This window comes from Ochlerotatus camptorhynchus, unplaced genomic scaffold, assembly GCF_037179485.1.
Source record: "Ochlerotatus camptorhynchus isolate MF236.1 unplaced genomic scaffold, CSIRO-AGI_Acam_v1.1 ptg000609l, whole genome shotgun sequence".
Classification (NCBI taxonomy): Eukaryota; Metazoa; Arthropoda; class Insecta; order Diptera; family Culicidae; genus Ochlerotatus; species Ochlerotatus camptorhynchus.
The window spans coordinates 50,475-75,058 of record NW_027041089.1 but is presented as its reverse complement, the minus strand read 5'-3'; the positions used below and the strand labels follow the sequence as shown (position 1 = coordinate 75,058).

At 36.3% G+C, this 24,584-nt stretch overlaps 1 protein-coding gene across 3 annotated transcripts in view; it reads right to left on the bottom strand.

The window, feature by feature from the left end:
- Positions 1-23,669, bottom strand: part of LOC135714096 (retinal homeobox protein Rx1-like) — a 28,689-nt gene extending 5,020 nt beyond the window's left edge. Inside the window, exons 1-4 of one of the 3 annotated variants that reach the window (XM_065237365.1) lie at positions 23,059-23,669; positions 22,671-22,983; positions 6,283-6,418; positions 5,794-6,203 (exon numbers count right to left, since the gene is read on the bottom strand). In XM_065237365.1, the coding sequence (XP_065093437.1) occupies positions 5,794-6,203; positions 6,283-6,418; positions 22,671-22,983; positions 23,059-23,365 (1,166 nt within the window). In that variant the 5' untranslated portion in view covers positions 23,366-23,669. Of the gene's footprint in view, positions 1-5,793; positions 6,204-6,282; positions 6,419-22,670 lie in introns of all 3 variants that reach the window. The other 2 variants (XM_065237366.1, XM_065237364.1) reach the window with 2 other exon arrangements.
- Between the last annotated feature and the right edge of the window lie 915 nt (positions 23,670-24,584).

Genomic DNA, 24,584 nt, shown 5'->3' with positions numbered 1-24,584 from the left:
GGACGGTTTATTTTCCCACTTCGATTTAAATGGTGCAGTAGTGTGCGCCGATTAAAAGTAAAAAAGCTCTATACCTCTGCATCTTCATATTTGCCGCTTGAAGGATAGTTGTGTGTTAGTGGGTCGGGTTAAGCCGGCGCCAGTGGTGTAGTGGTAAGCGTGACTGCTTTCTCACTCCAATGGGTCTGGGTTCAATCCCAGCCGAGGTTGGTGGGGTTTTTTTTCGGAGGCATTAAAATCTCTGGTCACGACTTCCTTCGGAAGGGAAGTAAATCCGTTGTTCCCGGCCCATATGTATTGAAAATGGGTACGATATCCTACGCAGGTGTGGGAAGCTGCTTTCGTGCACATTCGATTGCCGTCAATGGATAGCAATAGATGTCCGTCGGTGATTGGCACTAGATTGTGGAACAGAGACCGACGTTAAATAAAGGAAAGAAGAATAAGAAGAAGAAGAAATAGAATGGTTGGGTAGTTTTTGGAACAGCATTCACTGTGGTAAGAGAAACCAGTCGAATATTTAAATTTCAAATCTAATGGAGCTAGAATAAGGCATATATAGTAAAAAATTGCAAAGAAAGGGATGAGTCTGGGATTGAACTACCGGACCTCCTCCTGCTCCTGCTCAGTAAACAGAAACGGTAACCAATATCAAGCCTCGTCGTCGTACCGGGCAATAAATCAAGCTGAACAATACATTAGGCCATAAATAACATTGACAGATTCTCCTCGTCAACTTTCCCCGAGCAGGAGAAAATAACTAATGAATATCAGCATGACATAAGAGTAAAAATACCAAAGAATAAAACAAAAAAAAAACCTTGTTTATATCAAACATTTATATTTGGATATTAAAAAAAAAACCTAGTGATTATTTATTGATTATTTATTGTTGTAGAAAAATATATTTCATTTTCAGGAAAAATATACACGGTAAAAAGTTTCTGGTAAATTTGGGATACCAATCCAAAAAGTGCTAAGAACTTAAATATTAAAAAATGAACCTCATCAAAAGTTTTTGAATATTTTTCATTAAAAATCTTTTGAAAAAGTTTATAGTAGGAGACAATTTTTTTGAGAAATTATGCATAGGAAACAAAAAAAACCTCTTATAATTTACAAAACTTATGGAACAACAACTTTTGGTAAAATTTTAGAACTTTTTGTTTTTGTTTTCTTTTTTTTTGAGATTTTCTCTGAAAAATTGTTTCCTATGCAAAATTTCTCAAAAAATTGTTTAAACAAAAAGTTTAAACATTTGTCCAAAAGTTGTTGTTTAATATTTTTTGTTAATTTTTAAGTGTCCAACTCATAGCGGCGCCGGTGGTGTAGTGGTAAGCGTGATTACCTCTCACTCCAGCAGGCCTGGGTTCAATCCCAGTCGGTGCCTCCGGGATGTTGTTTTCCGTGCTGAGGACCAATGATACCGACGCCAGGGAGGTAGCTCCCACACCTGGACACTACATATCGACCCATGAATTCATGAACCGGGGATCAACGGCTTTACTTCCTTTCCGAAGGAAGGCTTGATCAGAGATGTTATGCCTCAGAATATCCGGTTGCGCCGACTGGGATTGAACCCAGGCCTGCTGGGGTGAGAAGTAATCACGCTTACCACTACACCACCGGCGCCGCTATGAGTTGGACACTTAAAAATTAACAAAAAATATTAAACAACAACTTTTGGACAAATGTTTAAACTTTTTGTTTAAACAATTTTTTGAGAAATTTTGCATAGGAAACAATTTTTCAGAGAAAATCTCAAAAAAAAAGAAAACAAAAACAAAAAGTTCTAAAATTTTACCAAAAGTTGTTGTTCCATAAGTTTTGTAAATTATAAGAGGTTTTTTTTGTTTCCTATGCATAATTTCTCAAAAAAATTGTCTCCTACTATAAACTTTTTCAAAAGATTTTTAATGAAAAATATTCAAAAACTTTTGATGAGGTTCATTTTTTAATATTTAAGTTCTTAGCACTTTTTGGATTGGTATCCCAAATTTACCAGAAACTTTTTACCGTGTATATTTTTCCTGAAAATGAAATATATTTTTCTACAACATTATCTAAGACGCCACTCCGATTGAAAGTGACGTTTCCGAGTTAAGATTTGTTGAAAAATGTCGAATACGCCATTTTGAAATTTGACTGAAAACGGCCGAATTTTTGCTCAAATGTGAATGATTGACCATTCAATCGAAATAGAAATATATTCTATGAAGGAATCTCAATTATGTGTTTTTGTATAAGATTGAGGGCTACAAACATATTTAAAAGTGATAAGAATAAGGTTACATCTTAGGAAATATATTACGAAAAAAGGAGATTGTAAAAAAAAAACACAGCATAATAGTAATATAGCGGCAAGAAATCGATTTTCATGGGCTATTTTTTATGAAATGGCTCTTATTGCCATGATTTGCAAACTGAATTGTTTTACTATAAAGCTATTTAGCTATTTTCAAAACCGTTTAGTTTTGGTAAAAAAGTTGCATGGAAAGTGTTTGACTGTTCGTCTGGATCTCGAGTCTGTTGACGAATCTGCTTCGGCACTGACTCAGTGTTGGATTTAGGATTCGGGATGACCAGATAAATTACAAAATATAGTCTAAATTTCACTCAAAAATAGTAAAAAATAGTGTGAAATGTTCACGTTAAGTCTGATATTGTTTTTTTTTTTTTATTTACGAGGCTTAAAACAGTGGTCATGCTCCTTTACTTAAATAATTGTCTTCTCTCTACACTAAGCTTCAGAAAAGACCTTTATAAGCTTTCTTTAAAATCAATCGTTCAGCAAACAAAGAAATCTCAGCTTTTCGTCAGTTATAGATGCCCTCGATTTTCTTTTAATCAAAGTTCATGTTTTGAAACATTTTCCACATGAACAATTGGTGACCACTAAGGTAAGATATATTTGCACACCAACGTATACATTCGAGAGCACAGCAGCTAGCTTTTCAGTATTAAGAAAATGTTCATGTAAGGATGCTGTCCTAATCTTAGTTAATGCTACAAACTGAACGATTTCATCTGGTATCTATTACCAATGTTCTTTCTAATATAATTGTATCTGAACTTAACCTCTTCAATTATTACTACTGAACGTAAAATCGATATAATTTCCATTATCACTACAAAATATGATAGATTAAGGTCAGCAGGCGTCTGCACCGAATAATATTATTAAAAAGTTATATCCTGCGCTGATGAACCAACAAAAGAGACAGAATTACATAAATGGAGAAAGAGTGCTACAACTCCGAATAGTTGTATTTAACAAATTCATTACGATCAGCATCAAAGTTATCCAAAGTCTTCAGCTTTAAAATTGCTTATTTAGCATTTAATCATTTCAAATTGTTTGTTGGGAAATTAGCTAATGGCACCAAGTGACACTGCTGGTGGTGGCAGTGGAATGGTGACCGCTGATGAATTGTTGACACATTCTGTAGATTTCAGATCATTAAAATTGTTTATTTATGTGGTTGATGGCTTGTTAAATCATAATTGTGTAGGTGTTTAAAAAAAATTACTTCATTTTCCGATTGAAAGCAGCCCTCACTTTAATTTCTTGTCAGCTAGCCTCTATGCGGATAAATCTTTTTGAATTAAATTTGTTATCAGAGTGTTGATGGATTTTATGATACGCTTAATTTATCCAAAAATAGAACAATATATGCGTTTTTACTCTCATCTACAACCAAATGGTTTTATGGATGCTTTTATAACGATAAAACAAATCATTGTGTAATCTGGTTTATGCTATGCAATGCTTTTATAATGTTGAATCAAACTCTTTGAAAAAGTTTTTCTTCAAAACATAGTATCTCAAAACACAGGACTTAGTAACGACATCTCTCGGGCTTCTCGCGGAAAACTAGCTTGGTCGCTAATTCGCAAACAATATTGCATAAACGTTCTATAGTATGTATAGAAACGTCCAAGTGATTCGATGCCAGCGCTGCGGCGAGTAGTTCGCGGAACTGATAACATTCAAATCAACCGTTAATTGCGTGAACGAAGATACACAATTAAGTGTTACGTCTGTTTGTCTGTGATAAAACCATAATAAGATAGAATGGAAGCTAAACGGTTGTTGAATTGTTATATAGGCTCTTAGCCTAGTAAGTAAAAGCGCGGCTACTAAGCAAAACCGTGCTGTTGATTGCGGATTCGATTCCCGGATCAGTTCTGGAAAAGCTTCTGGACTTCTCTGGCCATGGAGTATCATTTTCATTACAAACAATATGTTTACGAATGTAGAAATGAAACAGGTTTAGAACGCTCTAAAATGTGGAAGTGCTCGAAGAAAACTTAGTTGATGGCAGCCGTAAGCATAATCGCTAAGAAAGCTATTTTCTGTCAGTTACGTTCAACCCGTTCTGCATTGCGCCCTCATAACATGTGCTCATACCGATTTCATTGAACGGATTATACCAAAATTCGAAAAAGAGTTCTGGCAACTCTGGCCCTAAGGTTCAATTTGAGATGGAATAACCATAAGTGGTTCTAAATTTCTTTACAGGATAATAGAATTCAAATTTAATTAGCATTATGTACATTCGTCCAAACTTGCCAAGCGGTTTTATTTAAAATTTCTTCAATGTCATTTATATGCTGCCTAATCGGCACTTATCTAATGTTGGACAATAAACACCACAACAGAATGAAGTTTTCGGCGAGAACCCTCATCAAACTGTGATTAATCATTATTGGTTTATTGTATGTAACCACAGCAGAAAGGTTTTTTGTTTGAATGAAAAGCGACCCTTTTCGGTGTGATTGATTTATCATGTGTAACGTGCCAATGTCCTTTTTTCGTTGGGATTGAAATATGACAAATTACGTTCAACGGGGATTTCTGTTGGGAATGCCAAAATGTGACCGCTCTCTGGCTCAAGTACTGTCGAATGTATAAAGTGGGCCGTAACAGAGCCAAAAAGAGCGACCACTAGGGGGAATGAGTAGGTAGGTTAGGTACATGTGTGTTTTTAATTTCAACGTTGGTTGGACAAAGGCGTGAAATGGTTGAAAGCGAAATATTTGGTAGCCGCGTATGGTTGACCAAAAAAAAAAAAAAAAAAACCATGGAGAAAAACAGTCACTTGCAACATCTAGCTACAGCAAACAACATTGCTTCTATTCCCATGACGGGAGGATGGATATTGAACCGGACGAGCTCACCATGTTACACGATACATGAGGCCTAACAAGACTGGTTGTGGGGTGTGGGTAGGAGCGTTGGTGTCCGGTGAATGAAAACCGGTCCACAATTGGCCATGGCATGTTTGAGTTAGAGGCTCTTTTGGCCATATGGCAAGTACAAATGAAAAAGCTTCAATTGTTTCAAATTTATTATCTCTGAGCCATTTTGGGACAGGTTCAGATTTAATGCGATTCGTTTCAATATAACCGGGTCCCTCCAGAGTGCCTCGAGCATCGGTGTTTCCGGTGTGGTAGAAACGGAAATCAGGGACTGTGATGGCCAGTGAAATACTGTGGAAACGATATATTTAGGTTCTCTCATGGCAAATGAAGTCAAGAGGCTCTTTTGCGTTGGGAGTATAGATGCTCGGCTATGGGCATTTGCCATATGCATTTTAAATCTCGGCATGAAGAGTATTGTCTCTAATTCTCCGTAAATAATCGTTGATTTTGTTTCATTTCCGAAATGGAAAGTAGTGTCTCCTGAACAAATTGTTCTTTGTGATAAATTTCATCAGGAGCAAGAGAAGAGTGATGCACACCGTACAGTTTGTTATATAGATAGCATATAGTGTAGGTTTCAGGACTTACCCATCCGACACAGTGCAGTGCGTATCGAACTTATCGTCCAACGATGCATAGTGTTCAGCTTTGTGATGTGGTTCTTCGGTCTCTGTCCCTGTTCTTGACGGACTGCCGTAATCGAAATGCTGTCTTACCGGGAATAATTGACTTTCGTGCACGTAAGTACCGTACTGGGTGGTGAAGGAACCATAAGGGCTAGCGGCAGGAGACAGCAGATTGAAGTGAGGGCTTAACTCATATGGTGTTTGGTAAGTGGGCCAACTTTCTACACTACTCGGTGGAGTTACCGTCGTAGTTTGCGGAAACTGTGTGAACGTAGTGCCAATCGGACCGTTCATTGGCGTTGATGGACTGTTATTGCCCATATAGGCCGACTTCCTGGGCGGTTCGCGTTTCCTCCATTTGGCACGACGGTTCTGTACGGGAAATGAGTTGAAGGGGAGGTTAATTGAATTGTTTGTAGTAGTAAATTTCTTCACAGCTTGTGCTACGTACCTGAAACCAGACTTGCACTCGAGATTCACTTAAATTGAGCTTCATAGCAAGCTCTTCTCGTGCGAAAACATCAGGATATGGTGCTCGTTCGAAAGCCCTCTCTAACTCTTCCAGCTGGTATGCCGTGAAGGTAGTCCTGGAAATGAATGGTCACAAAATGATTGAGAAAGAAACATCACTACTAGATCCAGATAACGACAAAGTTCAATCTATGTTGAAGATTGAGATGTATCTAGTATATGCAAAGCGATAAATGTAAATTTGGTCCATGGATGTGGCCCTTGTGCATTGTAACTAAAGGAAAGAGATTTGCTCGAATCGAGAGCTCAAACAATGCTGAGAATGCAGCTCGTTTCATGCATTATCCTTTTACTGTCATTTCTTGCTAGGATAGGACGAGTTGTATCATGGTTGTTCTGACGCACTGTGGAGTGATTTTCAATTCTATTCTAATCGCATTTTCCAACAGATAGACAAATACTTTCTAAAAGGACAAGTTGGTCTTGCAGTTTCGTTTACAGTGCTCACATTGTAGCTGTGCCTCTTCCAATACCGAGCGCAAGCATGGCAAAGGAATCGCAATAACGTAGTTCTATTTATTTTATCAGCAGCTTTTATGTACTGTTACTTATAGCAGTGTTAGCATAAGGAATGTCTATCCTGCTCCGATATAAATGAATACAAATGTCCTGCTCTTGATATTGTCATCTTACCTCACCGGAGGGAGATTCTCAGTGCTCCTGTTTCAATCTCGATAGAGGTTTTGCTATTTGTTGTATTGTACGTATGTTCGGTCATATCCTTTGCTGCGCTCAGTTCTTCTTCAACATGAAATTTTGATTGTCGAACATACATCCTAATCTGCTTTGTATCTTTGCTAGACAAGTGCAAACAGCTGTCATGATAAGACGATGCTATCCTGTTGGATGCCTGAACTAGAAATGAGGATTGCGTTCCTTGAAGTTTTGGGATGCTGATGTAGGATGTTTATTTTGGGGATTGCTTCAGAACGACTAGCACAGGCTGCGTAGTCAATGTTTACAAGATGATTTTGTTTGGTCTTCATTTAATGTTTGGTGACTTCAGCTTATATGGCAAGGAATTGTTAGTCTACTAATGAAGCCAATAATTTGGTTCTAAATCATTTATCTGGACCACTCCGATTCTTCAAGTTACGGAAGTCTTTTACTTTAAAAAAAGTTAAGTTGAACAGAAATCTTGAAATTATATATTGTGTTGCTTTGTTCAAATTTTGCGGAAATATGTATCTTTTTATTACATTTTGCCAATCATCGACGCCAGCGAGTGTGATAGTTGTGATGGTGATTTTTTTCCTTTGTTTGAGACATACATCTATTGCGACCAGTAATTTGATCTGTGCCGTGTTCTAAGTATAGTGCATATAGTATTACTCCATCACCATAGAGCAATGATAAAGTATTCGGTTTTGATACAGTTGCCATTCTTGCCTTTATCGCAAGGTTCAGTTTCTAATCATTTTCTAAAAATGACATCGATATTAATCATGCATCAGGGCCCTAGTCTTAGCCACTTTACACTAGAGAACACGAATAAAGAAGACTAAACCATTTGTCCTTGTTTTAATCCTCGGGGGAAAAAACCTGAGTATTGTCCTGTTCTCCCTAGTTTTTAGTAGTCAGGACTAGGGTTTTGTGGTATATCTTTCACACAATGCACCACGAAAGATCCACTCGCATTACGAAGAATATGATATTGATATTTTTGGGATTGTCACAAATGAATTAAAAGTTACATAAACAAACGCATCGTTAAAAAATCGTGATTTTTTCGTCAGCGGCAACATTTCAAATTGCAATAAAGTTTTATTTCACTCACCCTTATTCAAATTACTTTTATCTTTGCAGCTAAGAATCAAGATGCGATCCACTAAAAAAAAATCCACCGATGAAACATGTACAATAAATGTCACTGAAAAACGAAATAACATCTCTAGGTGATCATTTGCATATCATGATACTGACAAAATATGTTTGGAGAATGGTTAATCTGCATGGCCACTGATTAATTAGCAGGGATCAATATTTAACATGGATATTATTTTTTTCCAAGTGAATGTTAACAAATATTATTGCATTAGTAGTTGTTTTTATGCCATCTAATACTTTTTTAATCCACAATATTTTTCGTTCCACCTCAATTTAGCTCAATTCAACTTCACGTAGCGTTGATTCAACCACACAATGATTTTCAATGGGAAATCGTACTCATTTTTGTTGAGTGGCCAATTAATTTAAATAGTAGGTATGTTAGTATGAAAGTATTGCAGAGTCAACCGCTTTACTCCCATGGACACATCTTTTATGGAAGGTTCCAAAGAACATAGAATAGTTATGCATTCACTGGTAGAATAAGTTTTTGTTTTTGTTTTTTGTTTTGTTAGTCACTTTAACACTGTTTTTCATCCTGTTCCGTTACCCCTCACTTCCACTCACTAAGGATATAATGGTTACATTTCCCCTTAATTTCCCACCGATCGAATACCCCTGCTTTAACGTTCATTCGTTACTTGTCTGGGATGAGAACTCTTGACCTTTAGCATGAGAGGAATGGATGCTAATCGCTTCGCCAGGCCCGTCCCAATGTAGATCTTACTATATTTATTACTAAATTAATTCCTGCTTTTCACAAGCAGACCTGGGATCATTTCATTGAGAATATTGATTAATTGTGTAATTTATATGAAATCATATGACGATCATAATAACTTTGAAAATCATCTTCTATAACTCAATGTAAACTTGGTGAATATTGAGTTATGGAGAGTTATTTGTCTTACGAAAAATTACGCTATGTTACTTCAAATTTCAGTTACAGTCAAACGTTCCAGATGATTCAACGAAATATTTGGATGTTCTAAAATTGTAGTGCTGATGTAAATGTTTAATTTTTATTATTTTTATTTGCTTTTTTTAGACAGCGAGCCTTAGGTCCAGGACCAATGATCACATCCGACCATGTTTCGAGAGTCCCAGGGAAGTGGCTAGTTCCTGACTAGGACCAAAACCCATCATCAGAATTTAAAAAAACAAGATCAATGATAGACATGTTCCGGATACCCCCGAAGAAGTGGCCAGTTCCTTAAAAGGATCAAAACCCATCATGCGGTTTATCAAATCACATCAGAATTAAAACACTAAACCAAAGAAAATAAAACCAAGTGACCAGTACCACATTACACGGTGCAGGATGGGAATTCAGCAGGAAAGTGGTCCTTGCAGGGAAAACATTTACTTTGGCTTATTCGCCCATTTTTGACCTATTCAGCCGAAAATATCAAATATATCTATGATTTCAGCGTTAACGATCCAGTTATACGTTTTTATATTCTATTTTTGCCTTCTTCCGTATGCCGTAGTGATTCCAATGGCGTTTCAATGCATTTGTACGAAATTGAAACCCGTAGGCCCAGTTTAGAATCAAGAAGCAGTGTTGTATCTGTATCAAAAGGTACATACATTTAGAAGTCATTTTTAGTAAAAACATTACATTTTGTATGAAAATCTAGTCGAAAAAGCGGGGTAATGAGCGGTTTGTCCTTAATAGGCCAAACATTAGTTCTAAACCCTACAATTGTTTTCGTTTTAGACTTTTGATGTCTTCGGTGATGTTTTTGTGCTGGAAAACGCTTTAATTTGGGTTATTACTAACATGAGGGTGGCCTCAACATTAATTTATATTCAAATACTTTTTTTTTTAAATAAAGACACTTATTCTTCATCAAAGTTATTTTGAACATGAGCATGATTAACAACCCTCAGTTGCTACTCCGTTGCTTCCAGATCACCTGTAATTACACAGATAACCAACAAATGATGCTTGGGATAAGCATAAATCTTTAATGTTGAAAATGTGGTGATTTCAAACTAGCGTCAGCCACGTCCGAATGCAGGTAAATTAAGGAATGGATACGAATTGTTAAAGTGATAGTCGAGAAATTTTCTGCTTTTCCAAACAGTACGCAGAATTGATACGAAGGAAAATTATTGTCAATAATACTGAGGTGCAGTGAATCCAAACACATAAAGCAACCAACGATGAAGCAAAACGCTTGCTACTACAACCACGATAAAGCGGAGTTGTAGAAGGATAATGATATATTGCTTGCCTACTTTGTTGCAATATACAAGTTTGAGCAGATAACTTGATCGGAATCGAGAAAAGACATGACAAAACAAAACATTACCATCTTCGGTGTTACTTCGTGAAGCAGCTTGCCAACAATTTGGTCGTTTCCTTCTACCGGCCCGAGCGAGCTTATTGGCTCACTACTTGACTAGCCTATTGGTCCCAAGCAAATCGATGTCCGTACCCCATTCTAGTATAATTTCCAATACTATACTTTGTTTGTTTGTTTTGATTCGCTATGAATGTTTGACAGATAAAATGAGGGGTTCGTGGATTTTCCTATGATTCGAGGGGTGCATCGATTAGCTTGGGACCGAAGATAGTACCAGAGATGAGCCAAAAAGTTGAGCTCGTTTCTTTGGGACCTTCTGGTCATAGAGTTACCTCTATGATAGGATGGCGTACTTTAAAAAAAAATCCTAGACCATAGCATGCTCTAATAACAAATGGCATCAGCATAAAAAACAAATTAAAATATTTTTGCATGTGAAAAATCAAAAACTTGGTAGCTTTTCTTTTAAACGGTGTACATATCCTCCGTGTAAAAAAAGACCTAAGTGTATATCATTATTGCATTACATTTCTGACATAGCGTTATCGTTTGGCTGTCATTTTGTCATTTTGAGATATTTTTGATTCCTTGTTGAGGTGTAGATACACACTTAAACAGAGACCCTGACTTCGGTAAAAAAATACCGTCTGCTACGTTAGTAAGTGTTTTTGTGAAAATAACATAGTTAAATGATGGAGGCTGTTATGGAACAGCTGCAACACCAAGATGAGCGAATCGTAGATATTTTCCGTAAGTTATGAATTTTCGTTATCAAAATAAATACCCATTACAGATGGCCGATGTGGTTGCTTGTTTTTTTTTCTGTCGGTCGCAAGTTCCATATCCGTTGGCAACGATTTGAAAACAGCATTTGGAATCTTCATCCAATGCTTCCCTGATTAGTGTAGCGCTGAATCCATTCGACATAAACTTCTTTTTGTTCATCGGTGGAGCAATTTGCAATACTAACACATTGACCACGACTGGAGCAAAATTTTTGCAGGGATTGCAGTGACCACCAGCGCTACAAGTAAGTTTTTGGGTTTACGATTTACTTAGAACATGTCCGTGAGAATAAAATAAAATTATTACTTAGAAAAAAATGTATTTTATTTAATTGTTAAATAAAAAAAAACTCAGTTGCTCAGTTTCCCAACGGGTGCTTTGAAGCAGTTGTACTCTGATTTGTTGAAAATGGACACGACGTATAAGATATCGGACAAAAAATGTGTGTCTATCAAGTTCAAGTCACTAGAGGCAATGCAAGAAACGCTAAGAAGGAATACGGATACCCCGAAGTTCCACTATGCAAACGGAAAGTCAGTGGAGGTGCGCATGTCAATCGCGGGGAGAAATGTTCGCTACGTGCGGGTGTTTGATTAATGGACAACGAACTATCATTGGAGTTTGGTAAATATGGAACTGTGGAACGCACAATCCGCGAAAAATTTCCTGTGGAGTCGGACCTCGATCACATGTATGTATACTGGTGTGCGAGGTTTGTACATTGATATCGAGGAGGATATTCCACCGACGCTGGATTTCCTTAATAGGAATGGAAAAGTGTTTTATGATGGACTGATGTTTTTTGTTTCAATCGGAAGGGCACCGTAGTGATTCTAGTCCATCTGGGAAAACCCGGAGCCAACATGAAAAACGGAAACAAGAGAAGGAAACTGAGTGGTGTCAAACGAAACGCAAATTTTGCAGGAAGAAGTCACCGAGGTACTAGAAGAGGAGATCAACGAAAAGACAATGGAAATGGAAGCAGTGGAACAGCATAATGGAATTATACACAAGAACCACATGGACCAACTTTGTTACGAAAAATATGGTATTAAAGACTATTCTGAAAAGTGGCAGAGCTGAGTGTTGCGGTCCAAGAGCACGTGCGAAAATAGCAGTTAACGAATCAGCGAAGGGATCAGCTGACTAAGCCAGGATCTATCGAACATTCACCCCCGAAAAAAGCTCTCTTAGTAAATCAGTAGAATTAAGTACATTTTGTAAATTTAACATGAAATATCGGCTGCGTAAAGCTAACGCGGTTGAGCTTTACAAATAAATGAACCTGGGAAAAAAATACCTTGAAACAATATTAAACCAAATTAAAGTGGATTTTTTTTTCTTTGGTTTGTATTCTATACTGAGTACCAATACTACCGACGCCAGGGAGGCAGCTCCCACACCTGGACCCTACCGATCGATTCATCAACTCATGGACCGAAGACGGTTTTACTTCCCTTCGGAAGGAAGGTGTGATCAGAGATTTTATGCCTCTGAAAATCCCGGTGGCACCCACTGGGATTGAACCCAGGCTTTTCGGGGTGAGAGGCAATCACGATTACCACCACCGGTGCCGCTTTCAAATTACAGTTGAGTCGGTTACCTTTTTAAAAAATTACAGATCGTTCGGTAATTTTTGATTTGCATATCGGCTTCAAAACTACAGTTCCCCGGTAAAGTCAACTACAAATCAAGCAATGCAGATCGGTAAACGTTACCTAAATTTGACAGTTAATTTTGATGATTCAGTTTAAAGATTTTTCGTGAATTTTCTCGATTACCGTAAACATTTCCGACCGTTCAGCTGTTGAGAATTCGGTCAATAAATTACCGAAGTCGGTATTTTTCTAAGTGTACAGTATTGACAATACCGATGTATACATGTGAATGACGGAAATATTGACATTACGTTGGAAATATTGACGGAAATATTGACATTGTGTGGGGTCCGGTTTAAAGTGATGGGTTCATTTAAAGAAAGAAAGTGACTAACGAATCTTAATGGGAGAGAACTTGAGATTATACTGATAATATCCTGCTCAGTTAGCAAAAACGGTCGCTATAGGACCACCGAGCCCCTCATATCACACCACACACCTTATGATCTGCACAAATAATCAAATGAACGAGGCTTGGGATAAGCAATCCATATTCAGTTTGTAAGCTTTCAAGATCAATATTGGCGCCGGAAGAGTCCTTACGATCATCCGGGAGGGGATTGTATGTTCTATTCCCGCTCTTGTATGAAACAAAGCATACCTCTGCATCTCCACGGGTTGTCACACGAAGGAAGTTTTTTGTTGGTGGGAAGTGTGATTTGATTCACTTTGGAAAGTACTGTTATCTTTAAAAGCAAGGTTAGCAAACGATGCGAGGATGCAACTCATCAAGTCAGTATTGTAAAGGGGCTTGGGATAAAAGTTGTGATCTTCTGCTCAGTAAGCAAAAACTGATGTCAGTAGACAACCGAGCCCCTTACATCACAAAAAACCACTGCGACCGACGATCAATAACAGAAACATCAAGCTACGCAAAATCAGTTAGGATTTGTCGTCTTTTTCAAACAAAACAATAAATCTAATTGGCCAAGTACCAAGTCTGTATATTCGATCGTGATCACGGCATCTATTTTCTCCCTCAGAACGAATCGTGTCTCAACAACAGCAAAAGCCTCACACAAGAGTGCATTTTTAAACAGTCGCATCTGCCCCTGCAAACAAAGATTCAAACGCCTAACGTGAGAAGCAAATCACACATAATGAGCTCTATAATAAAGTTACAAAAAAACACGATGAGCTGGACATAGCATACCGGCTCATTACCAATTATACTACACAGCATAAAATTAATTTTGATATCACATCAAAGTGGATGCACTTCAATCGTGTCAAAAATATGGTGTAATATTACTTGCCAAAATGGACAAAATTATCATTAATACAGTGCATGGACTGACATTACGCTGCTTTTACTGCATTTATTTATTTTTGTGGCCATAAAAATTACATTAGATTTTTGACATGATTGAAGTGCATCCTCTTGGATGTAATATTAAAATTTATTTTTTGCTGTGTATGGGTACCAATAAGGCACACGTTATAATCAGTTGACGACGTCAATCTTTTTTTCACAAACTTTTCTCATACGCACGTGTCCTGCTCATCATGTAGGCTTTACGTCTCAGTATCTTCTCTCCAAAACTAAAAATAGCATGACATACAATTCATTTAATCGTGACAGTAGAATATAATAAAACTGGGCTTATCTTGGTTTTACATTAGTCAGTCAAATATCATGATTTTTAAATATAATGATATTTTTTATTCAATATATCGATTCTAGCGATATTTTGATTCTATAATAGTATCGAACTATCGAGTCAATCAATATTTATCAATTTATCAATATTTTGCAATTTCGGAACGTCCCTGTTTGTTTAAATGATGATATTGAAAGTTATTGAACGCCAGTAAAATAAAATTGAATTTTATGCAATAAAAATACTTGAGAAAAAATCATTAAAACAATCATTAGAAGAGTCCCTGTATTAAATACTTTCAAGATTTTTTTGATATCCATTACGCAAGGTGAAATGTAGTGAAAACCCAGATTGAACAAAAGTATGCCCTTTTTCTAAGATGGTGAAAAAAAAAAATCGAACTGATATATTTTGGATATAAGTAAAACTATTAGGTTTATTGTATCTCTAGAAATTGCAGTTTCAAAACGGATACTCCAAAATGAGGTGTTTAATATCTGTTCATGCAGCAGCCAAGCTTTCAGAAAAATTCAGGAATATCCGGAATAATTACAACTCTTTAATCGTTTTTGAAGAGATAAGAAAATCACGAGGGACGTGGAGACGAACCAGCCTCAGGCTGAATGCCTCCTTAATAAAGAAAACTTAACTTAACTTAAATCACGAGGTGATATACTTTATCCAATACTGTATATATTTATCCGATACTGAATTAAATATTATTACTGTATTTATGCTAGCTAGTATGAGTATGTTTCGAGTGACCCCAAACAAGTGATTAAAATCTGCTATGAGCTAAAATGTATAGCACGGCAAAATATATTTCTTTTGTTTGTTAACCAATCGTTATGAAATGTTTAGAACTTATGAAATAGCTAAATTGTCAGCGTTCCTCAGAATTATACGTTATTTTAATATTAAACTCCTAGAATATGTGATATTTGATGATTTGAATGGCTTGTCTTCAGGATGTTCATATACATCCATAAATAGTTGTCCATGAATGATTAAACACTGTTGAATATAACCACGCAATTTCAAAGAAATTGTTTCACAAAATTGTTACCTCACTGAAAGTTTATAAAAATAAGCTTTCCCAATTTTTCTGCATCAAACGAAATAATTGAATCTTTTTTGTTGTTCAGACTATTTTGTTTGTCAAATATTATCGGCAGAAATTTTAAAAATTCAAACGTTTAGGAAAAAAAAATCTCATTCTAAATAAATGAAACATTGGATAATTTCCGGTGAATTAAAAAAATAAATAAATGTGTGAATTATTATTATTATTATTTATCTTTATTAGGGAGGCTTTCAGCCTGGGGCTGGTTCGCCTCCAATATGTGTGAATTAATAATCGTAAAATTTTGAGATTATGTTTATTAATGGGTAGTTTTTTTTTGTTTTTCGTCGCATTTGAAGCTTATTGATTATCGCCTAGTAGCTTATTGCGTGCTCTCAACTTAGTGTTCTAGTACTAGATGCACTTCCACAGTTATTAATTGCGAGCTTTTGATGCCTGTACTATTTTTTCATTAGTATAATTGTGTGGCAAGTACAATCACTACTCTATGCCCGGGGAATTCGAGAAATTTTCCAACCCGAAAAATTCCTAGACTGGACACAGCCACCTCCAGCATGGTCTTGCTTTGTAGCTACGTCTTTACCGACTGGGCAGGTTGGTCATGATAATTTTTTGGTATAAATATATTTTTTGGTATAAATATATTGATATCACGAAGAGAAACAGCTGGTAAAGTGAAACATTCTCAGTATTATATAATCTCTCAAATCTCCGAAGTCTGTCATTAAAATGGCATGACATTTTGTAGAACTATGGAACACTAATTTGTCTGAAATCCTTGAAAATTTAATAAAAACTAATCAAAATAGATACAACGATTTTAGTGACGGCATGAATTTAGCTGGTTCTAATGTTCTGACACGCACTGTACGAAGTGTCTGGAAGAGCGTTGTTTATCGTCGGTGGTTATAGATTAACAGTCCTGGTCTGGAACTCTTTGATGTCTCCGGGAGAACACTCGAAGTATTTCATGCAACACATAAATCTTTATTATTTTACACTGACCCACATATCATTCGGAAATTACCTTACTTGACGCTGAACCAGCTTCTGACTGACAACTTGTTATAAAAGAAAAAAAAACCTCACTTTAATTCCTCGCAATTATCAATTTCGATGATATCATGTAGCTTATGTTTTATGAGAAAGCTTTTAAACCTCAACAAAACTTGAAATGACGGTCTTGAGCAAGTTTTTCGGAATTTAAATGAGTGAAAAGGGTCAGATCTCACCATATGTGGACGTGGAGATTTTTATTAAAGGTTATATCTCAGCAAAGTTGTATAAATGGAAATTTCGTGAATTTTTGATTATTTGTGGGGATTTTAAAGTTGCATTATTCAATAAAAAAAATGCCGTTCTCAGTATCTACCTTAAATGTTGCTTTAAGTGTAATCTTTCAGAAAATGTATCAAGATAAACAATCTGTTCAGCACTTTGAGATATTAATATTTGAAGTCTGCATGTTCTTAAGTAGACATTACTCGTATCTTATCAATGTCAATGCAAAGAAATAAAAAACTGGCGCAACTGTTTGCCATTTAATGGTTTTTTCAGCAAAGATGCCTAGAATAATGCTTTCTACAGTTTTGCTGAACAATACCTAGACGTTATCCTCTTATGAAAAAGTTTGATCTCGGATTTAAAATTAAATGGGGACCATTGAATTTCAAACAACATCTACTACAGCTTTTCTGACTAGAAAGGTTTTAGATCATTGATTTACTTTTCGTAGAGAATAGGTCACACCAAATCTACTGTTTCATAAAGTGATGTCCGGAAAGCAGTCGATCAATAATGTCTGAAATATATTGGCTTCAAAATCAATCAATATTTAATTGCTTCAGGCTTGCTTTCAGTACTTGATTTAGAATACATTTGACTGTGTGGTACAAACGATCATTTTAAATACTCCTAGTCTATATTATTTCAAAAGCATAACAATTTATCTATCTTTTTTTTCATGTGGCGGTGTAAAAAAAATATTGATAAATTTAAAAGATATAGGGTATCGTACAATTGTTCGTATGGGGACGGCCCTAGCGTAGTAGTTAACATTCATACCTCTCACGCCAAAGACACGAGTTCAATCCTGGACAAGTCACGAGTGACCCAAGAGTGATATAGTAAATATAATAATAAAAAAAAAAACAGATCGCCCGTGTAGTTACAACACTTACAGAATTTAAAAAGCACTGCATTTCACACGCTAAAACTGTCTTTTGAACAGTTATTCAGTGATTTTTTTTATGAATTGACAAATTATGTATCTTTACGAAGTTATCGCTAACGGATTATTTTATATGGATAGCTGTCATAACGACTTTTTTTTTAATAATTATTGTAGCACTATAAAAACTATTTATGTTCGCCACGATGATGATGATGGATTTTTAATTTAATAGTAGTAGTTATAAGAAAAGTAATTTTCAGTAATCTACAAAGGTTTGAGCTTCATGCGCGTATTACGAATATAAAGGACTAAATTTAACATTTGATAAACAAAAAAATAAAATGGAATATTTAAGCTTATTTGGAAGCTGCCTTGAATTATTAGTAAGTTTTCTGGCTGAATGTCGGGTTTTTTTTTTTTTATTATAGTCACTTTAACGCTCTTGGGTCATTCGTGACTTGTCCGAGGGTGAGATTTGAACTCGTGACTTTTGCGTGAGAGGTATGGATGTTAACCACTACGCCGGGGTCACCCCCCGATAGTATCAGATTGCGGGGTTGCTAGTGTATTAGAATGCTTTGTTGATTATCCGTCGCTGTCAATGCTTGTGAATATTTACGGTGGACAAAAAAGTGACAAAGTGGTGAACGCCTAAGCTTTTTGACTGTTATATCGCTATGAAGCAGCTGAGAAGTGTTGAGGGAGTTTATATCTGTAATTGTAACCAGTTCGTTTTTGTTTGCTAATCTGGTTAACATGTCGTACTTAATTATCTTAAAGATAAATCGAACAGCTCAAACCTTTGTAGGAGTAAGTGGTGGGAACATCATCATCATCAAGAAGTCAGCGACCACTAAATGTTTGAAACTGACAATTGTTTAGCTGTCAGACCTCAATGTCTCTTACACTATATGTTCAATGGCCAATGAATATCTAAATTGGAAAAACAATTCATAAATCACATGAATACAAATTACTTCATCTGAAAATAGCACTAACGAATAAAAAGTAGGACCATTTTCACCTTCATGGAATGGTATGCCCTAATAGAAAATCGCCATTAATGCGCTTAAGTGTTCAAGGTATCACCCAATCCATGTGTAGAATAGTTTTATTATTTTGATTATCGTTCGTTTATGGTGTTTGTTTATTAGTGCGCACGTTCTTTATTGTTGACGATAAAAAATATGACAAATGCAGATGCATGCTACTGCAATGCAAATTCTATGTTAGTGTACCTATTCTCTGTTTTGCAAGAGAGGGCGCAGCAGTATTCTAGAAGATTATTATTATTAGTACTATTATTATTATAGTCAAATTAACACACTTGGGTCAATCATGACTTGTCTGGGGATGACATTTGAACTCGTGTCTTTGGCGTGATAGGTATCGATGTTAACCACTACACCTGGGCCTTCCCCTATCGTAGAAAATTATATCTAAGAATAAGGCTCAATGTATACTTTCTTATATACCTATACATTGTAAAATGCAGTTTATCAGCTTTCGTTACCAACGGATGGTGATGAATACTAGCGTTCAAATCAAAGGGTGGCATCACCCGAGTAGCACACTTGCATCACAATAAGTTATAGCAACTTGTTTATGACTGAAATAAGTCGTATATAAGTTCCTACAATTGATTTGTGAGAAGCGTGATACTAGGGCAACTGATAAATTGACATCATCAGTCATTTAGTGTATTTTAAAGCTGCTTTGGGACACCATAAATTGATACACTCAGCTTTTCTTAGTTTAAATGTAATCTGTAGTGAGTTTGCCATACCTTGCCCTCCCCAAAAATATCACCGCATTACCTAGGTTACTCGGTTGCATCTGTTTTGTGAATTGTAGGGTACTTTAAAACATAGCAAATTGTGGGATGGCACTAACTTTCAAGTTGTACTAATATCAACATGTAGCTTTATGAAGTAACAAAAAATACTTTGATTGTAATTACCGTAAATAATGCTGATGATGGTACGGCACGCAACACCACCCTACTGCTTCTCTCTGAGATGACTACGTTGGTCATGACGAGAGAACAACAACAGTTAGGTAAAGAAGAATTGCACTAGGGGCAAGCAATAACATTTAACTCCAACGCAGGCAACGCCTGTTATTAAATTAATTCCATTAACTACTGCTTTAATTACATTATTTACACAGTGTAGAACAATAACTACTTTTTAAGTCCATTAATTACAGTCGAAATTTCGTAATTATAGTACCTTAAATATATTTTCAATACTTTTTATTACGTTAAGTACGGATAGTTAATTTTTATTACCGTCAGTACTACTTCAAAACGCATTAATTACTTGACGTACTTTTGATTGCATTTTAACTTCAACGCACCGGTTCTTTGTATTGCGTACCCCTCGGAATTGCATTATAACACACCATCGCCTGGAAATACACTAGCGCTAACAAATCCGCACAGATGTAAACACCTCATTAGGTAGTGATAAACGTCGCTAGAACTATTTCACAACCACAGAGTATATGAGCTAGTCAAACGCGCATTCTTTTTACTGTAGATATGAGGAAATACCTCAAGTCCCCTTATCCAGTAGCTCTGTCGCATTAATGGGTCAACTTCAACTTCTATTCAATTTTCACACTGCCGTACTCCAGCCTATCAACCTATCCTATTCAGAACTTTCTCTAGCTAGTAAATTAATCACACTAAAGCTTGTTGAAATTAGTAAAGTATTTACTCCCAACTCTGAAAAATTGTAAACTTCACGTATGAAGTAACAAAAACAATTGGAATGATTCATGTTTAGTTAATATGGCCGATGCAAATAATATTTCCATTTTATGTCCACATCACTCAAATAAGACAAACAATAAATAACAATGGACGAACAAACATTGAATATCTCTGGGAAAATCTCGAAAAAATAAATAGATTACGGCAAGTATTCTAGATAATACATACTGTTGGTTTATAGACTATTAGGGGTCAGTTTTGAAGCGAACGGCCTATTATAAATTGAGTTTGTCCACTATTTAATCCGGTATTGTTGGATTATCGAAAGTCGGATTGAGATTATTATCATTATAGTACACCTGTAAGCCTGGTGTGCAGCTGAAAAGTAAAGACGTTTTCACGTGCTACGGGATAGGACACGGAATGCTAAAGAAATTACTTTTGTTTAGCATTTCTTGACCCAATACGCAGTTCAAAGGAAATCGGTAAAGGAAAGATCGATTACATTAGTATCTTGAACGACATGAAGGTGGCGCATGCCGAATGAAATTTCACTTTCCGTGCGGAATAATGATTTGATCAATTATTTTGTTAAGTAATTTTGACGTTTGTTGCAATACTGATGTTTTGGATGCATTTTAACAACATAAGCCTGGTACGCAGCTGAAAAGAAAACGGAAAAGTAATTTTTGAGGATTTTTCCCAAAAGAAAATTTGACAGCTATAGTCTGCTAAATTTTGAGATTATAGCGAGATGTCGTCAAATTGTAAAATCAACACTTATTAGTGTTTATGTTGTTTAAATGCATCCAAAACATCAGTTTTGCAATAAACGCCAACATTACCTAACGAAATAATTGATCAGACCATTATTCCGCAAGGAAAGTGAAATTGCATTCAGAATGCGCCACCTTCATGTCGATCACGATACTAATGTAATCGATCTTTCCTTTACCGATTTCTTTTGAACTGCGTACTGGGTCAAGAAATGCTGAGGAAAAGTAATTTCTTTTGCATTCCGTGTCCTATCCCGTAGCACGTAAAAACGTCATTACTTTTCAGCTGCGTACCAGGCTATAATAAAAATTAAATATTGTTTTGAATAGCTTTGAGTGTGTTGGTTTATTTAATTTTAATTCCGTTATAATTGCTTATCTTTTGACAGATACGCATATTTCGTCAATTTGTCAAAAGATAAGCAATAGTAACGGAATTAAAAGGAAATAAACCAACACGCTCAAAGCTCTTCATTAAGGGGTTTCGTTAAGAGGTTCTACACATTTAAAAGATTAAATATTGTTTATTTTAAAACTTGACGACACCTCGTTATGATCTCAGAATTTAGTAAAAGACACCTCCCTATAGCTGTCAATTATTCTGTAGGGAATAATCTCCAAAAATTACTTATTTTACATTACATTATTTTTACAACAAACATTAAAATTACCTAATGGAATAATTGATCAGACAATTATTCCGCAAGGAACGTGAACTTTCATTCATAATGCGCCACCTCCATGTCGATCGCGATACTAATGTAGTCGATCTTTCCTTTACCGATTTCTTTTGAATTGCGTAGTGGGTCAAGAAATGCTAAGGAAAAGTAATTTCTTTAGCATTCCGTGTCCTATTCCCTAGCACTTTTCAGCTGCGTACCAGACTTAAGATATATTTGTATGGAAATAATTTTGAAAACATTAGAAAATATAGTTTGTAGTGCCCAATAATTTTTGATCTACGAATACTTTTGATTTTAAGTGTAGATCAAGAGAATACTAGTGTTCAACATATTTTGATGCATTCAGTTAAGGTCTCCCGCCCCAAATTATGTCCGATTCAGTGGATTACAGTTCGCAATCCAAGTAGGTTTGAAAACTCTGTTTCATGGGCTAATTAGCATCCGCTTCATGGGGTTTTCACTCCTGCTTTGATCAAATCTGAGCTAGTAAATTTTTGATCATTAAAATATTTTCATGACATTTAAACAACTATCAATAAAACCGCTAGCCAATCACTTAATTTGTTAGCAGAGGTTCTATTAACTGGTCATTTACAATCAGTGGAAAAATTAAGATCTTTGAAGGGATGGTGGCTACCTTACATACATACATACATTTACAATCAGTGGAAAACTTTCTAGACTGCAATTACCTCGTTTTCTTCTTCTTAATTCCGTTAGGGTCAGATTTTTTCTTGTCGTTCTTTTTATTGGAACTTGACGCACAATCACTTCCATTGCCGTTTGTAATTGGCGTAGTCGTGGTAGGAGTTGATGATCCAGATGCACTGTTCACTTCATCACTTTTCCGCTTGCTTGGATCGTTCAAACCATTTAGCGAGGTGGGATTCATCGGTGGAGGTTGCTGGAACATGGTCATGGTGGTTTCATATTCCAGCTTGCCATTTCCGTAGTCTGTTGCCTTCGATGGGGGCGAATACTCCATTCGACCATTGGCATTGTAATCTAGGGTTTTAACATATTCTATTTTATTCGGATTATTATCGACATTGAGTGGCGGAGAGAAATATTCGAGCTTACAGTTGATGTATTCCATTTTTCCGGAATTAGGTGAGTATTGAGAATCAATTTTTCCATTTGGATGGTAGTCCACTTTATTTAAATTAGTATAATCGATGCTTTTATAACTAGGCGATCCTGCTGCAAGGATACTATTCACTTCGGGCAACCGCTGCGTGCAGGAATCCGGTGAAGGGTGATTTATTCCCAGCACCACCTGTATATTGTGACCACTTGGTCCTCCGGCTTGAATCGCTTTCGCACTGAGCGGACTGAGGGTATCATTAAAATCACTAAATATTTGATCATCAAAACCAGCTGATTCCATTTTCTAGCAATTTCATTAAAACCAATCAGCTTCAATTAAATTTCAATTAACGCTAATTTTAATTGTATCACTTTGCTAAATCACTGCCGTATTTTCACTAAGTCAATAAATAACACTGTAATTAATAGAGGCACACTGATTTATCTTAATAAAGGCCGCGAATGCGCGAGGAGAGAGTGGAACCGCGCGGAACAATCATCCCGTTCCTATGAGGACGAAAGTGAATTTGATTCAAATATTAATGGCACACAATGTCGATCGAAGGCACGGACTCAATCTGAGAGTAACGCGGTATCAGGGCAAATGCAAAATTATCAATGAATTAAGCATAGGTCTTGATCAGCTTTTTATACTCAATTAAAATCAATAAAGAGACTCCTCCCTAGCAACCAATCCAAGCAGCCATTTTTGAACCCCTGATGGCTTGGGCAGCGTCGTGGAGGCGGAGCTATGTTCTGTATAGTTTGCTATGTTTACTTCATTCTCATGGCGGTGAAGCATGATGTGTATGGGAATGATGATGGTTGCATTACTCATCGCACTCATCTCCCGCTTGGTGCATTACAAAAGAAAAACAAAGCAACAAAAAAAAAAACCCGCACGGACTACGCATGACTTGTAGGTATGACTTAAGTGAGGGTCTCGCGGCGGACGAAATTTTGTGTGCTGTAAAGTCTTCCCAACAGCAGTTCACATAAGGGTCACGTGCATAAGTCGATCGTGTTCTGAGCGTGGCGGTGCTATTCGATTTCGGCATCCCTCTTATTGCGTGTCAATCGTCAGTCACATGTTGGTTCCGTGTAGGTTCTTTATGGACTTTTGAATTTCCGTATGATGTGGGATTTCAGCAGAATGATTTTTGGCATCATACGGGTTAAAGTTGAAACATCATATATTTCTATTTGGACCTATCTTCTCCCCTTGAATTGATACCCGTTGTGTGCATGTTTTTCTTGCTCTTCCAGGGACATGCATGCGTCGAAAAAAGAAGCCCTAGCCGTAGACGAATAATGATCTTCGCTGATGAATTTATTTTTATTCCCATCCCATTATATCATCCACTTGGAACAACGACGTGTGTAGGAAAACATAGTGATTTTTTCTTCATTTACTTTGCTAGCCATAAAAGCATAGCTGTCCCGTATAAATAGGATTTCATGTAGAGGTGGAACAGTTATGCTTTTATTGATTTTATTTTTCTTTTATCACTTATGTGTCC